This window comes from Lipophrys pholis, assembly GCF_963383615.2.
Source record: "Lipophrys pholis genome assembly, chromosome: 14".
In the NCBI taxonomy this organism is placed as follows: domain Eukaryota; kingdom Metazoa; phylum Chordata; class Actinopteri; order Blenniiformes; family Blenniidae; genus Lipophrys; species Lipophrys pholis.
Window position 1 is genome coordinate 21,082,903 of NC_137633.1, and position 14,513 is coordinate 21,097,415.

General features: G+C 41.8%; 2 protein-coding genes across 2 annotated transcripts; one reads left to right on the plus strand and one right to left on the minus strand.

The window, feature by feature from the left end:
* Nucleotides 1-71: 71 nt before the first annotated feature.
* cipca (CLOCK-interacting pacemaker a) lies at nt 72-4,679 on the plus strand. The gene is made up of 4 exons (XM_080480845.1): nt 72-391; nt 1,020-1,133; nt 2,528-2,697; nt 2,802-4,679. The coding sequence occupies exons 2-4, from the start codon at nt 1,031-1,033 to the stop codon at nt 3,555-3,557; spliced, it is 1,029 nt and encodes a 342-aa protein (XP_080336971.1). The 5' UTR covers nt 72-391; nt 1,020-1,030; the 3' UTR covers nt 3,558-4,679.
* A 2,372-nt stretch (nt 4,680-7,051) lies between these two features.
* zdhhc22 (zDHHC palmitoyltransferase 22) lies at nt 7,052-8,071 on the minus strand (the record flags this gene model as incomplete). Its single annotated transcript, XM_080480846.1, has 2 exons — nt 7,052-7,329; nt 7,516-8,071. 2 exons carry the CDS (start codon nt 8,069-8,071, stop codon nt 7,052-7,054), a joined length of 834 nt encoding a protein of 277 aa, XP_080336972.1.
* Between the last annotated feature and the right edge of the window lie 6,442 nt (nt 8,072-14,513).

A 14,513-nucleotide genomic window follows, 5' to 3' on the forward strand; every position in this document is an offset into this window, starting at 1 on the left:
AAAAGGTTAACGGACGGTTTGCAATTTTATTTTAATCACCCTGTAAGTTTGATGCTGTTGGACGGAATCCCAGAAGGGACAAATAAACCCTAGTAATAGCAGAGACTTGTATTTGTTCTCTGAGCGAAACAATCATCGGTTTTAAGAAGCGTCAACTTATTTTCCTACCTTCTGTATCATTTCTACAATTTATCAATAATTAAAAATTTGAACTATGATTTCGAGTTTTTGTAGTTGCCTGTCAGACCTGACGGAGGGATAAATCGTGAAGACGATTGATATCAACGTAAAGCTAACGGTAGCTCCACACCAACTCGTCCAAACTGCGGAATTACAACACATTTAATGCCGTATTGAACGGCCATCGCGCTCTTAGACGAACAACATCCTGGTAAGACTAAAATCTCAATACAAACAAACTAAAAAGTGCCCCACAGATGTTGTTTTGAAGACCCTGTTGTCGAGCTAAAGCTAAGGAATGTAGCGTCACCGAGCTTGTCGAGCTAAAACGGAAACATGGATTAAACAACACCGTGGAGACTCAGCAGAGATTAATGTACTCAGTGTTTTAGATTCAACTGCAGCGCACTTGTTTCACCAAGTGAGATAAAAATGTAAGGTGATGATCGTCAACACCGAGCCTGCGTTGACAGCTGCGCACGTAAACAACCAGCTAGCGTGTTTTTAGCCACCTAGCTCACGTCTCAGGACACCCAGATGCTTTTCATTATTACAGAGCTGCTTTTGCTGAACGAGATTTAAGATTATATTTGCGTGCCAACGTGGTTTTATGTCCGAGTTGTAAAAACATTAGTTGTCATTGACCTCCTTTGGTCTCCATGCAACTGTCAGCAGAGATTTGATGGTCAGTGAACGAAATCAGTGTGTCTTCAAAACAACTAGGAGAAGATACATCCGCCGTCGTGGAACAACAACAATCATTGCTCCCGTGAAGGCCAGCTTTGTCTCTGTGAAGATAATCTTTAACTTTCTTTTTCTTTTCTTTTTTGTTCCTGTAGAAAAGCCCATCATGAGCAGCTTTAACCATCCAGGCCAACTCAGGAGCCAGTTCAGCAGAGTTCCACAGCTGGGGATGTCCAAGCAGGACCTGGAGAGAGACTCGGGCTTCTCAGGTTCGATCCTTTTGGATTACAATGCTCAACAGTCATTTGTGACTCTTCAATGTGTCATGTTGTTTACTATGTGTTTTGTTGTGACTGTTCACTTACATTTTCCTCAACTTGTTTCAAATGTATTTATTTCACCTTTATTTCACCGGGTAGGTCAAATGAGGACCAGTTGTCATTTACAATGATGGCCTGGGTTGCAAAGGAGATTTTGTTTCGAAGCGGATCCGTAGATTATGTCAGCATAATCGAAGGTTAAGAGAAGTGTCATTTTAACCAGAAGTTGTTTGGTTGAATGTGGAAAAGAGGATTTGCTTCGTATAGAAAAGCAATACAGGATTTGACCTCCCGTGAGCTTCACATTCATGTGGTTTTCAAACGTTAGTTTACCGTCAAGCCAGATAACGAGATACTTGTAGCTTTCAACGTACCCGAGTTGGCATATTTCTGTTGAAAAACCAAGCTTTTAGTTTTATTTAGTGTTTATAAATGGAGACTAAAAAAAAGCTGGTTGGATGCAGTCGAAGCTGAATTAATACCCACAGAGAAACCGGTTAGCGATTGTGTGACGCACTCTTTGTCGGATTGTATAACAGAAGTGTTCTCCGCAATACAAATGAGCCAAATTGTGACTGTACGCACCTCTACCAGTGAGAAACATGAGAATGGTGGCTACTAGTTTTGTAGAAAGAACTAATGTAATGTCTCTGAATTACGGCAATTATATCAACCTGCAAGTGTTTCCTCATTTTTAATGAAAAATCTTTTTATCAACAGAGTTATTAAAGCGTTCTAATGATTAAATTTCAGTCTTAAATGCTGCATGTGACCCACTGAACACCATGTCTGGTGATGCACGATGGTAATTAAAATGATGAACAACACTACTTCTATTTTTGAATAAACTACCACTACAGTAATAACAAGGTTAAATGTTCATATTTGACTACTTGTTTTATGATTAATATTTTTAGCTCTAGTCACAAAAATAAAATATATTATTTAAGAGAAATATTTGAAAAGATCAGAGTTGGTTGGTTTTTTTAAAGCCTGAATTACCATTATTGAGTAATATAAGTAATAATCTTAATATATTAATTATTGCAAATGAATGAAACTTTTTCAATTCCATGTTATTAGCATTAAAATGCGCCTGTGTAAGCAGACATCAGGCAGACAGGGTGCACAGGTGAGAATAATATTGAGTGTAAACATAGATAAATAATGCTCATCACTTCATGAAAAAGTTAACCTTAAATCAGATACGATGTGAAACTCTGACGGGACTGACCTGGATTGGGTTTGACGATATTTCTTCTTCATTTGTCACGACAGCCTTTTGTTCTGCCACTGAAATTAGTTTCTATAAATAATGAGCTCTTCCCTCTTGTGCTCCTCAGATGCCAGCTCCGGGTACCTCAGTGCAGTCGACCTCACCGACTCTGAGGATGCGGGACGGAGCGGGTCGATGATCGGACCGGATCCGTCCGGTCAGCCGGTGGCTGTGATGGGAGGCTCGTACGCAGGACTCTCTCCGATGATCATCATGAACAACTTTGTCCTAAAGCAGGTAAAGCTCAGCAGCACTGTTTCAGTCCTCAGGTGGAGCAACAGAGAGTCAGAAGGCGTTTGAAACTAAGATGGTATAACATCAGATGTGTTGTTGCTTCCCAGCCGTCCTCCGTGGTCCCAGCAGACAGGCAGTGGGGTTTCCCTTCGCCCTTGGAAGTGATGCCTCAGTCCCAGGTGGTTCTCCTTCAGCCCATGGCCTCCAGTGGAAACAGCAGCTCTCTTAAAAGTGGCTCAGAGAATCTGCGACAATCAAAAAGTTACGTGCCCATCCTCAAGTCGTACCCCAAAATCGCCCCTCACCCGGTGGACACGCCCTCCAAGAGGTCGGGGTCCTCCCGGGTGAGGTCGAGCTCGTCGAGGAGGCACCACCACGGCCACAGGCCGTACAGCCCCCCGAACCCGGCGCCATCACCGCAGACGACGGTCACACCCACCACCTTCTTTGAGCCGCCTCCGAGCCAAACACAAGGCGGCGAGGTCGCGCATCAGCTGGACGACAAGTCCCTGTTCGAGTCCATGTACTCGGATGAACTCAGGATTGCGACAGACGACGGCGGGTTGTACGGCGACGAGGAGGCGGACAGCGTCTCGCTGCACAGCGACAAACAGAAGCGTTTCAGCAATACCTACAACATCCTCAACAAGTCAGGCCTGCTGGGCATCACCATGCGCACCAAGCAGCTGATCAAGGAGAACAAGCGCACGCAGGGCCTCCTGCAGCAGCTCCGGGAGCAGACGGCTCTGCTGCTGGAGGCCCTGAGCAGCGGCGACCCGCTGCTGTGGACTGAGCTGCAGCTCTCGCTGCAGGACAGCGAGAAGGAACCGTGGGGGGGCAAAGCTCCGAGCGTGCTCGCATAGAATCAGTTCGGGATGAAGCGCAAAGCGACAGAGCAAATTTAGCAGTAACAACGATACGCTCTCACACCCCGTGTGAAGCTTTTATCTTCAGGAAAGCAGGAAAGATTTCAAACGGCCGCTTTGTTATGAAGCCGAAGCACAGAAGGCATGCTTACATTTCAAACCCTCGCCTATAATGAGACGATCCTCCGTTGTCACAGAAAGAGCAAGTGCCACTTTGAGCAGGGCTGCGGCTCCCGGACACAGAAACACATGCCTTACAGCGCAGATGAGGTTTAAATGTTGAATGTTCCACCTCTCGAGAAAATCCAAGCGTAATTATCTGTTTTTAGATCAAATTCAAATGCCCGATTGACACGTTTCCATTGTGCACGTTTTGTCTTTTCAGTATTTTTTGGCCTTTATCCCGTCCGATGACTCGTGACCTTCGCGCGCGACCATTTCAACCGTCCGTGTTATTTATTCATTCAAACTGTTCGGACCAAGACTAAAGCTGTGTGAATAATGTAAACAAACCAGGATTGCTGAGGATTTTCCGCCCGTGAGGACAAAGTAGGACTTAGTGAAAGTGTAGCAAGTGAAGTGCCGTAGCCTTGCGACTCGTCTCGCCTTCGCACTTGTTTCTGCCGTATTCGTTCCCATGGTAGTTTCTTAATGTGGTGTGGCCATTTGACATTTTAAACTGCAGCTAAATGTTTTTATTTAGTGTCATTTTACTGATTCTTGCACAGATTACTGACTAGTAACGTGACTGTAAAAAGTAAAATCTGGATGCCCGTGCCTTTGGAGTATGTACTGTACATGTTTGCACTTCGTATCGACGCTTGAGCAGCTTAGACTTTGTATATCTTTATGAGCTTAATGTGGAAGGAAGTTGAATGTATTTCAGGGTTTCCAAAGAAATGACGTTATTCTTAAAAGTAATACGTGTACATTTTTGTTTAGAGTTGAACTTTTCTCCTATTTATTTAAACCAAGGAATTATTCACGTTGCAATATTTTCTAATTATCAGTTTTTGGAGAATGTTTGTGCTTTCTTTATATTTCCCCGTCATATCTCATTGGCTCACAATCATTTCAGGCCTTTCTCTCACTCGGAACGTGTTATTAAAGACGTAAAGCAACAGATCGGTGTGAGTCGAATACTTTTATTGGTATAACAGGAATAGACAAAAATATCTCTAAAAAGTATATTTATCAGAACCCAAGACGTCTTTAATGTTCAGTAGCCGCAGCATAACGGTGAGGAGTCCTTCCTGTCGTTAGCAGTGAATCCCCCCTCCTCTGGGCTCCTCTATAAGCATGTAAGACACAACTTTATGGCACATTGTGAATAATACCCTGGATTATAATATGGTAGTCGTCACGTTTCCCTCACCCATTCATCACTTTGCCGGCCAGAGTCACTTGAGTTGGGGGTAGAAAATGTCGGTCCTCAGGATCTGGCAGTTTGCGCTGTGGACACGATCCTTCCTCCCCGTCTGGTAGCCCTTAACTCCAAAGTGAGTTATCGACATAAGAACAAGCCAAAGTTTCCTGAAGGTCACACTGTGGCATCCCGCGGGGAAGTGTGGAATAACAATGCACTTGAATAAATATGGTGGCGCAGTGCGGCGCGGCGCAGGCTGCCGTCCAGTGATACCAAAGCTGAGAAGCTGCTTTAGAACTGCGATGGGAGAGGAACTGCGTGGAAAACCCCAGAAAAACTCTTAATATTGCCTCTTAAAAACCTACATTAAGGATACACTTATTATACTATGCTCTTATTTCACATCACTTGAGTAGATCAGCCATAACATTATGACCACTGAGGTGACGAACACGTTAATATTTCTATGAAGCAGAAAGTGACGATTAAATAGACAAGTGTAAGGATTTAAAGCAGCGGTGTCAAGCATAAGGACCGTGGGTCAAGAATAGGCCTGCAAAGAGCCTCTAATCTGGCCAAACAACCCAGCAAATTGTAAAAACTTCAAAGAAACCAATAATTTTCAAACAAATTTCTTAACCGTAGTAGACACGACACAACACTGAGACCTGAGCTGAGAAATCAGTGATGCTGAACTCCCCCTGAGCCATGCTGTCAGGGGGAGTCTGAAAAAACGTGCATGTTGCCACAACTATAGGAGAAGTTTTGTGGGGACATTTCACTGTATTTTACTGCAGAAAGTTTCATTAAAATTGGCTTTATGTTGAGATTGTAGTCACTTTCTGTAGTAACTGTTTGATTTTTGTGAAAATATAGATAATTCATTGCATACACACAAAATAAAAAGTTTAAATTTAAAGGTTATTATGGCATTATTTTACCGGTCCAACCAACTCAAGAGGAAATTGTTCTATATGTGGCTCCTGAACTAAAATGTGTGTTGACAGCTCTGATTAAAAGGAAAGCTTTGATGACTGGGTCGGAGCATCTCAGCTTTTGTGGGTCGTTCCTCGTCTGCAGTGGTCAGAATCCATCAGAAAATGTTTGGCTCTTTAATGCACAGGGACTTTCCAATGGAGATTGAGGGACTTACCCCCCCCCGGACTCTTACTGTAAAATATTTGATTGTTCCCAGCTTTTTGGATCCATAGGCCATTAAAAGCATTAGCAGCGGCATTCTAGTTAGAGGAGGGGTATAAAGGTAAGCCACAGGGTCCAATGCAATGGGTGGATTTATGAGCGCGTGCATGCTGAAGGCTGCAGAATTCACACAAACTGAAAAGTGAGAAGTCGACATTAGCCTGAAGAGGAAAAACTGCGGCAGAGAGGATTGCAGCTGATTTCAGCCCATGAAATCAAAGTTGAAAGCTTAAATTTCCCATTTCAAGCACCTGAAGGCATCTTCAAAAAAAAAGAAGAAAAAAAGCAAATATCACATGAATGCGTTGAAGTACTAGATTGAATGAGAAGTCGACTTTCTTTCGGATGTACTCATCCCTCTTGGCACTAAAACAGAAGAGAGATGGTGAAGTGTCTTTGTTCATCGGTTTTGTATTCTATTGCTTTACTGGTTGAGGCTGTTCGTGGCTCCTGAACTAACATGAGTTTGACACAGACGGGTTATAAACTTGTGTCTTGAGAGCAGAAGTCAGGTGTGTATGTTTTTATAAACCCTGCAACTGTCCTACCTGTTCCACTTGGTTGGTTATTATGGCTTATTTCAGCTTTTTAAGTCGTCCTAAAAACTCAAATCATTCCTTTTTTATGTTTCTCTTCAACAACAAATAAAATGCAGGAAGAAAAACCTGCATCCTGTCAGAAAAGTCTGATCTTCTGGTTCCGTGCAGATCCGTCTGGTGAAGTCCATGTCTTAATAATACTCAGCAGGTGGTTGTAATGTTATGGCTGATCTGTGTATATGGCTCCTGTCCTTAAGAGGAATGTGCACTAACAGCGAGCTACTTCCTGGAATGCTTTAGATCAAGCGTCCGATGAAACCCAACAAACACTTTTTCTCTACGATGTGCTGCTTGTTGGCGTTGCGGGGGACCGGTGTGTTGATCACTCAGTCCTGTTTCGGGGGATCCGAGTCGTCAGAGCCCATCTCCACCGTCTGCACGGGCAGGATGAGGCCGAGGATCCAGCGCGTGCCGAACACATCCTTGAGATTGGCCCTCCACGGGCTGCAGCTCTCCACCAGCTGGCCTCTCTGCATCTGACACCAGGTCTGGCCCCGGGCCACCAGCAGCACCTGCTGGCAGCAGAACCCGGCGCACACCAGGCCGATGCCCAGCCACACGTACAGCATCAGCACCAGGAACAGCTGCAGGCCGGAGATGGTTCCTGTGAGGAGGCGGAGAGGGAGAGGAGGTCGGCCGGTCATCTTAACTTTAGGATGTTGTTTCTTTTCTAACAACAATTTAGTAGCAAAGGATGTTTTTGACTAAACCTAAAGCAGCGTCACTAAAAAGAAAACGGTCCAGGGTAGTCTGAACCAGCCGTAACTGTAAGCTTCACCAGGAGACTCACCCATGAAGAAGTACCCGGTGGAGAGCGGGAGGAGGGTGAGGAAGGTCAGCGGGTTCTCGAAGGAGATGGAGTACTCCACCGTGAGGAAGGCCACGCCCAGGACCAGAGAGTACAGACACGTGCAGGAGGTGTAGATGCAGAACATGATGAAGTAGCGCATGTTTTTGTTCCCGATGCAGTTCCCGGTGAAGAAGCAGTGGTGGTCCCGCTTCAGGATCACCTTCTTGCACAGTTTGCAGAAGTGGCGGCCGTTCAGCAGGTAGTGAGCGTCCACCTTGTCGGAGCAGTGCGGCGAGCACACCGGGATCGCGGTCTCGTTGGCACTTTCAGCGGGATATCTAATAGTCATCACGTAATTCCCTAAGGCGTTGAACATCAGGAAGAGGAACAGGGCTGTGTGGAGGGTGGTGGAGCCCTGCAGCGACAGGTCCGGGTTTGGGAAGATCGTCGGCATGAAGAAGCCAAAGTGCAGAATGAAGGTGGCCACCGTGGCCGTGAAGAAGTAGGCCGGCGCCACGGCGTTCAGGAGCCTCAGCTTTAACATCCTGGTGAACATGACTGTGCAAGAGGTGGAAACACGCAGTGAGGAGCAGCACTGGACCCCAGTACTTTCACAACACACGCACACACACTTCGTCACTGGTGTGTTGCTTTAACACAACCGAAGAAAACACACTGTCTTTTAATAATTAAATGTTATTTACATCAGTGGTAATTAAAGCGTGGATCGTTAATCTGTTTACAAAAACAATCATAAACAATGAAAACTCGGCCGGTAAAACTATTTTTTAGCGTCTAAGACTAAATTTCAGGAGTAAGTGTAACAGTTGCAGCCGTTGCAAACTAGATTTAATAAAAAGGATATAGAATATCTCAAATAAGCACGATAATTGATATTTTCCTAGACAGTGGGAGGAGAAAAGCAGCCATGCATGACTCAGACCTCCACTCCAGTCCTATATCGGGACTCTTTTGCTGTCAGTTTTATACTCAGGTGAAGTCGTTCAGGTAAAGATCGTTTTGGGTCAGAGTTGTGTTTTTGCTTGTGATTCCCAACATTCCTTATAAACTGTAACTACTGAGACAAATCCTGGGAATAAAGGGTTCACACTGAGGGTAAGACTCTGTGAGTGCAATGAAATGCGCTAGAAGTTGAAATCGACAATAGAGTGACTCTAAACGTTTAGTTTTTGTACTTTTCTTTACTTTTGTATAGTATAATGTGAGTCAACGACTTTATATGTTTTGTACTTTTAAAAGGCAGACATCTTTACATCGAGGTATCTGAGTAACTTACTCACTAACCACATTTTTCGGACACACACACACACACACACACACACACACACACACACACACACACACACACACACACACACACACCCACACACACACACACACACTCAAGTAAACAGAGCATCTGAATCAGTTGAATAAAACTAAGAAGAAAATATTCCAAAAGACCAATTGAGACTGTAATACACATCTATAAAGATATTTATGACACGTATGAAATATACTTAGTAAATAGTAGATAGTTAATGAAGTTAGATAGTAAAATCAGATTAAGTAGGTCAACACCTGCAGATTAGTGGGAATGGCTCTACAGAGCAGATTACATGGAGCCTGGTGCAGAAATGTTAATAAGGAGAATAACAGTCTGCTGAAGGAGAGAGGGGTCTTGGGACTCTCGGGGGCCACTGAGAATACTAAAAATATCCTGTCCTTCTGTGATCTGCTTGCCTACAGCAGAGTGAGACCATCAAACCAGAGCATGATGGCAGGAAGCAGCAGCCACACCGCCGAGCCTGTTAGAGGGCATCGCAACAATGGATGGTCGCTGCTGAAGGCCACAGAGAGCCGCTCACCACACTGCACCACTACGTCACTACGTCACTACATCACTATATGACTATATCACTACGTCACTACATCACTACGTCACTACATCACTATATGACTATATCACTACGTCACTACATCACTACGTCACTACATCACTATTTGACTATATCACTACGTCACTATGTCACTATGTCACTACATCACTACGTCACTACGTCCCTACGTCACTACATCACTACAACACTATATCACTACGTCACTATATCACTACATCACTACGTCACTATACCACTAAATCACTATATCACTACATCACTACGTCACTACAGCACTATATCACTACATCACTGTATCACTGTATCACTGTATCACTACATCACTACATCACTATATCACGAGATCACTACGTCACTATATCAGTACATCACCATATCACTACACCACTACATCACTACACCACTACATCACTATATCACTACACCACTACATCACTACATCACTTCCCCTGCCTTCAGTCCAGCTGCTCCCAGATTAACGAGCTGATGTCTGATGCATCGATGTGGTGCGTCGTGGAGTCTCCACGCGCACACATCTGGTTACCTGCAGATGTGGTGGAGGAGGAAGAGGTGGAGGAAGAGGAGGAGGAGCTGTCCGTTCAGCACCGCGGAGCAGAGGAGCTCAGCAGCCGGGCAGGAGGTGTCAGTGAGCCGGTCCAGCCTCCTCTCTCTCTCTGGCAGCAGTGAGCCGAGCTCCGTCTACCGCCCCCTGCTGGTCCGGTGCGTCTCTTCATCTCACTCTTGATATCAAATATATTTCATCATTAAAATAAAAAACCTTTACTATCATGTTATGCTCACTTCTCCAGGAGTATGATATAAACCCATTAAAAAACAAACAGAAAAAGATATTAAGACATAATATCTGATGAAAGTTACATTAATACATTGAATTTCATCAATTTTGATTGAAAACATATAAAAACATTTTTAATCCAACTATAGGTTGCCATTATTATTATTATTATTATTATTATTATTATTATTATTATTATTATTATTATTATTATTATTATTATTAATTTATTTATTTATCTATTTATCTATTTTGGGGACAGCTTATTCTGGCTGTGTGGTTAAAACATGCACACTGTATTACATTCCAATTAAAGTCACCAGGAATCTCAAATACATTCTGGATTGAGATTCAGAGACTCCCCCCACACACAGGGAGAACATGTAAACTCCTCTTAGAAAATGTCCCAATCCCTAATGCAAACCAGGATTATTCTGGCTGCGAGGCAAACACGCAAAAGCCCTGATTTTATCATGTTATGATATAATGAAAAATTGACAAAAACAAGAATACAGTATTTGTCACTTGTATACATTTCAAACAGATTTTTGTGACATTGAAAAGTCTCTGATGAAAAGTTTTCTTTTTGAATACTGTTCTAAAGCCCAAGGTTTTGATATGATCCTTTAGTGATTGCTTTATAAAGGTTGGAAAAGTATTTAGACAAATCAAGTCGCTGTAATATTTATGTCTTTGTTATTAAAATCCCCCACAGTTTTCCTTTTGACATAAAATTTTCTAAGTTCAAATGTTGCGAGCTTTGTATAGAAGTGTGTTTTAATGTGTGGGGGATCAGGGAGATGCTGTTGCCCATGATGATTCTTTCTTTATTCTATTAATATTAAGAAATCCGGATGCAAGCAAATAACTGAAGGTAAAAACTATTAATAATAGAGATTACACAAAGGGAAATGAAAAATCACATATAATGTAGGCTTAATGTAGTGTTATTTGTACTGTATTATCACTACTAATACTAGTAGAACAATGTTAGTATTTAAAAAATAATAATATTATCACTGGAAATGAACAAACACACCTACATGTTTGTCCCTATTGTTTCTATATGTGTGTTTTGTTAGTGCACCTCGATCCTTTTTCATGTTCACACACATTTCTATCTCATTTGTTATGAAACAACACCGACATCACGGAAATGTGATTTTATGGAAACCCGAAGTATTTTCAAAGACTATTTTAAGTCATTCCAGTGTTCATATAAGAATACAATGTGTTATTTAATCTTTTATACATTGTTTTAGATGTGAAAATTTAACATATATGATAACTCTACTACTTGTGCGTTTTGTTCTTCTGTATCTGAAGAGCTGCAGGCATCTACAGACGTTTAGGAGAAACAAACTACCAGTAGGTGGCAATGCATCCTCATATTATATTATTATTATTTGGTTGCTGGCTGCTCAGTGAGATATAGAATCACTGTGACAGTATCAGGTTACAAGAAAGGTTTATTAACATATTAAACAAGACTGCTGACTAAATTTCCTCCAGCGTTTCAGTCTGACTAAATACACACAATGTGTTTGTATGACAGATACATTTACAACATAGACAACGTAATTAAATATGATTAAAAGTCAATAATAATTTGAAAAGATTTGATTAAAAAAAAGAACTTTTCCATCGTGTTTTTGACAGAAGCTTATTTTCACTTGTAACTGAGTGCAATCCAAACATCGAATGAGCAGCAAAGTGGAGACTTTCAATAGTTTTCCATTTCTGCACGCAGTTATAATATACTGATAGTAAGTATTTGTATCACATGTGAGCTATCCAGGAGAAGAGAAACAGTTTCCACCTTTTCAAAAGAGCTTTCTTCATCAGGTATTGGAAGAACATAAAGACTAATCATGATAAAACAAGTCAGAGGGCTTGTTAATTAAAGCTGCACATCAGTTTGTAAATGAGTGGTGCTTCATTCTGCCTCCACTGACTCAAACAAAGCGTTTTGATGGAGACATATGAATATGTCTTTTTCATTAAGGACACAAAAACGTACTTGATTTTGAAGCATGATAGCTTATCTGGAAAATTCTTTTCATGAGTGCAAGTATTTAAGACCAGAGCCTTTGGGTGACTTGTGTTTTTTCAAAAAATACAATTTAACATGAAATTTCTCTTGAAACCTCCTCCATCCAGGATGCAGACAGATCAACAGTCCATCACAGGACAAACATAAACACATAGACAGTAAAAAAAAAAGTTTTAAAAAAGAAAGAGAAAGAAAGAAATTTAGACAATTTGGGGTCAACAATTGACACCAAATGCATGATTTTATTTTTATTTTTATTTTTTTATTTTGGGGTGGGGGGGTGGGGGCGCTACTTGGGGTACCTAAAGAGAACTTGAACTTGCACATACACAGTGGGAAAAACTTCTGAGGAAAAATAACAAACTCGGAATCATTTAAATAATTATTTTTATGGATTAGGAATCCGAGTGGAGTTTACATGTTCTCCCTATTTGTGTGGGGAGTTTCTCTTGAGTATCTCAATCCAGAATGTATTTGAAATTACTGGTGACTTTAATTGAAATTAAATACAGTGTGCATGCTTTAGCCACACAACCAGAATAAGCTGTCCACGGAATTGATAATAATAATAATAATAATATGACAACAACAACAACAATAATAATAATAATAATAATAATAATAATAATAATAATAATAATAATAATAATAATAATAATAATAATAATAATAGAAAATGCAGGAAGTCAGTAAAATTTACTTATAGGGTGCATTTCACAGATATGGACACAAAGTACTTTACATCAATAAAAGCTGAAATTGTATAAAAAGAGTATATATAAAAGTATATCTAGTCTTGAAAATGGGGAGTAACAGCAAAAATACATAGAGGTAAATAAAATCACTGCAATTAAAGAATACAATACAACTTCAATATATTCTGACTTTCTACTCATGTGATTAAAAAATGCTTTGGACAGATTTTGTTCAGGTTTTCCTCCGTACTGTTCTCAGTTGTGATTTGTTGACGGTCCCTCCGCGGGTCTGATGCGGGTGTTGAACTGTCACACGGTCCCTGGGAAGGTGGGAGTTTCTCTTGTTTCTTGGTGTTGGAGGAAAAAAAAACAGCAGCATCTCCATCAGCAGCAGCCGCCCGCGACCAGGAAGCTTTGTGAGGTGAGAGAAGACACATTTTTAACTCTGTGCATGCTCGCTGCGGATCTATTTGCGGACTGCAGACGGAGGTTTGTGCGCCGTTTGTGGCGCAATCGTTTTCATCAAGTTGCAGATCCGGAGGAAGGTGGGTGTGCAGACTGCAGCAAACACAGGGGCAGAGATGGAAAATGCCTGATTGGAGAAGGAGAGACACATTTTTCCTTTGAAAAAAAAAAAATAAAAAAGTAAATATTTCTAAATTTATTATCGGATGTGTAAAAGTTGGAAGTGTGATTTGTTGTGGCTGCTGAGGATGAGTAGGTTTCTGGCAACGTGTCAGACTATTACACCCAAAGCAGGTGCATGATGTCTCCCCACAGGAACACCTCATGTCTGTCCCTCCTCCAGTGGAAAACCATTTACTGTAATCGAGGGTCCCCATCATGTCTGACAGGAGGGGGAGATCTCCCACTGCCTCCCCTCTGCAGCCCACTGAGGTCTCCTCAGTCGGATCCACACAGACACAAAGCATCCTCTGGTCATCTCGCCATCTGGGCTGACCTGTTGAGTCTCACTCTCGTTTCACTGCACAGTCACTGGCTATTGTTGCCTCACAACGGGGTGTTATTGTCGGGGTAAACTGAGGTCACACTGGAGGGATCTGCCACACAAAGGTCATTTATATTCTGAACAAGTCCATTCAGCTTCTGTCTTTAAAGCTACAGTGTCTGTTATTGTTCAGTTTCAGATCAGTTTAATTAATACCCTACGTGCGTGGTCTTGTAAGTGTAGGTTTGTGGTAGCAGCAGGGGATATCGAGGAGCAGGTGGGGGGATGAAAACATGGTGAATCTATTCATCAAACAGACATTTCTATGACTGAATTGGTTGAAAGTGTTGAGAAAAACCCCAAAATATAAAGCAAGCTTTTGTGCAAAAACCGTAAACGTAACAAAAGTTTAGGATATGTATAAATCTACATCCACAATAGAAGCAGGAGCACTTTGCAGTGATTAACTTGAAAAACAAGATACACAAATTTAGTAAACCTGGATCTCGTCTTTCAAGTTAACACAAGACAACGTCTTCGAGAGGAAACTGAAAACCTTCATAGCCCAACTTGTCTCTGTGTAAACGGTGAAAATGTGCTACTG

Excerpts from the sequence above, each read along its gene's own strand:
- cipca (XM_080480845.1), top strand. The coding sequence starts at position 1,031 with ATGAGCAGCTTTAACCATCCAGGCCAACTCAGGAGCCAGTTCAGCAGA. Across the intron at positions 1,134-2,527 it reads GAGAGACTCGGGCTTCTCAG|ATGCCAGCTCCGGGTACCTC; the intron begins GTTCGATCCTTT and ends TGTGCTCCTCAG. Across the intron at positions 2,698-2,801 it reads ACAACTTTGTCCTAAAGCAG|CCGTCCTCCGTGGTCCCAGC; the intron begins GTAAAGCTCAGC and ends GTTGCTTCCCAG.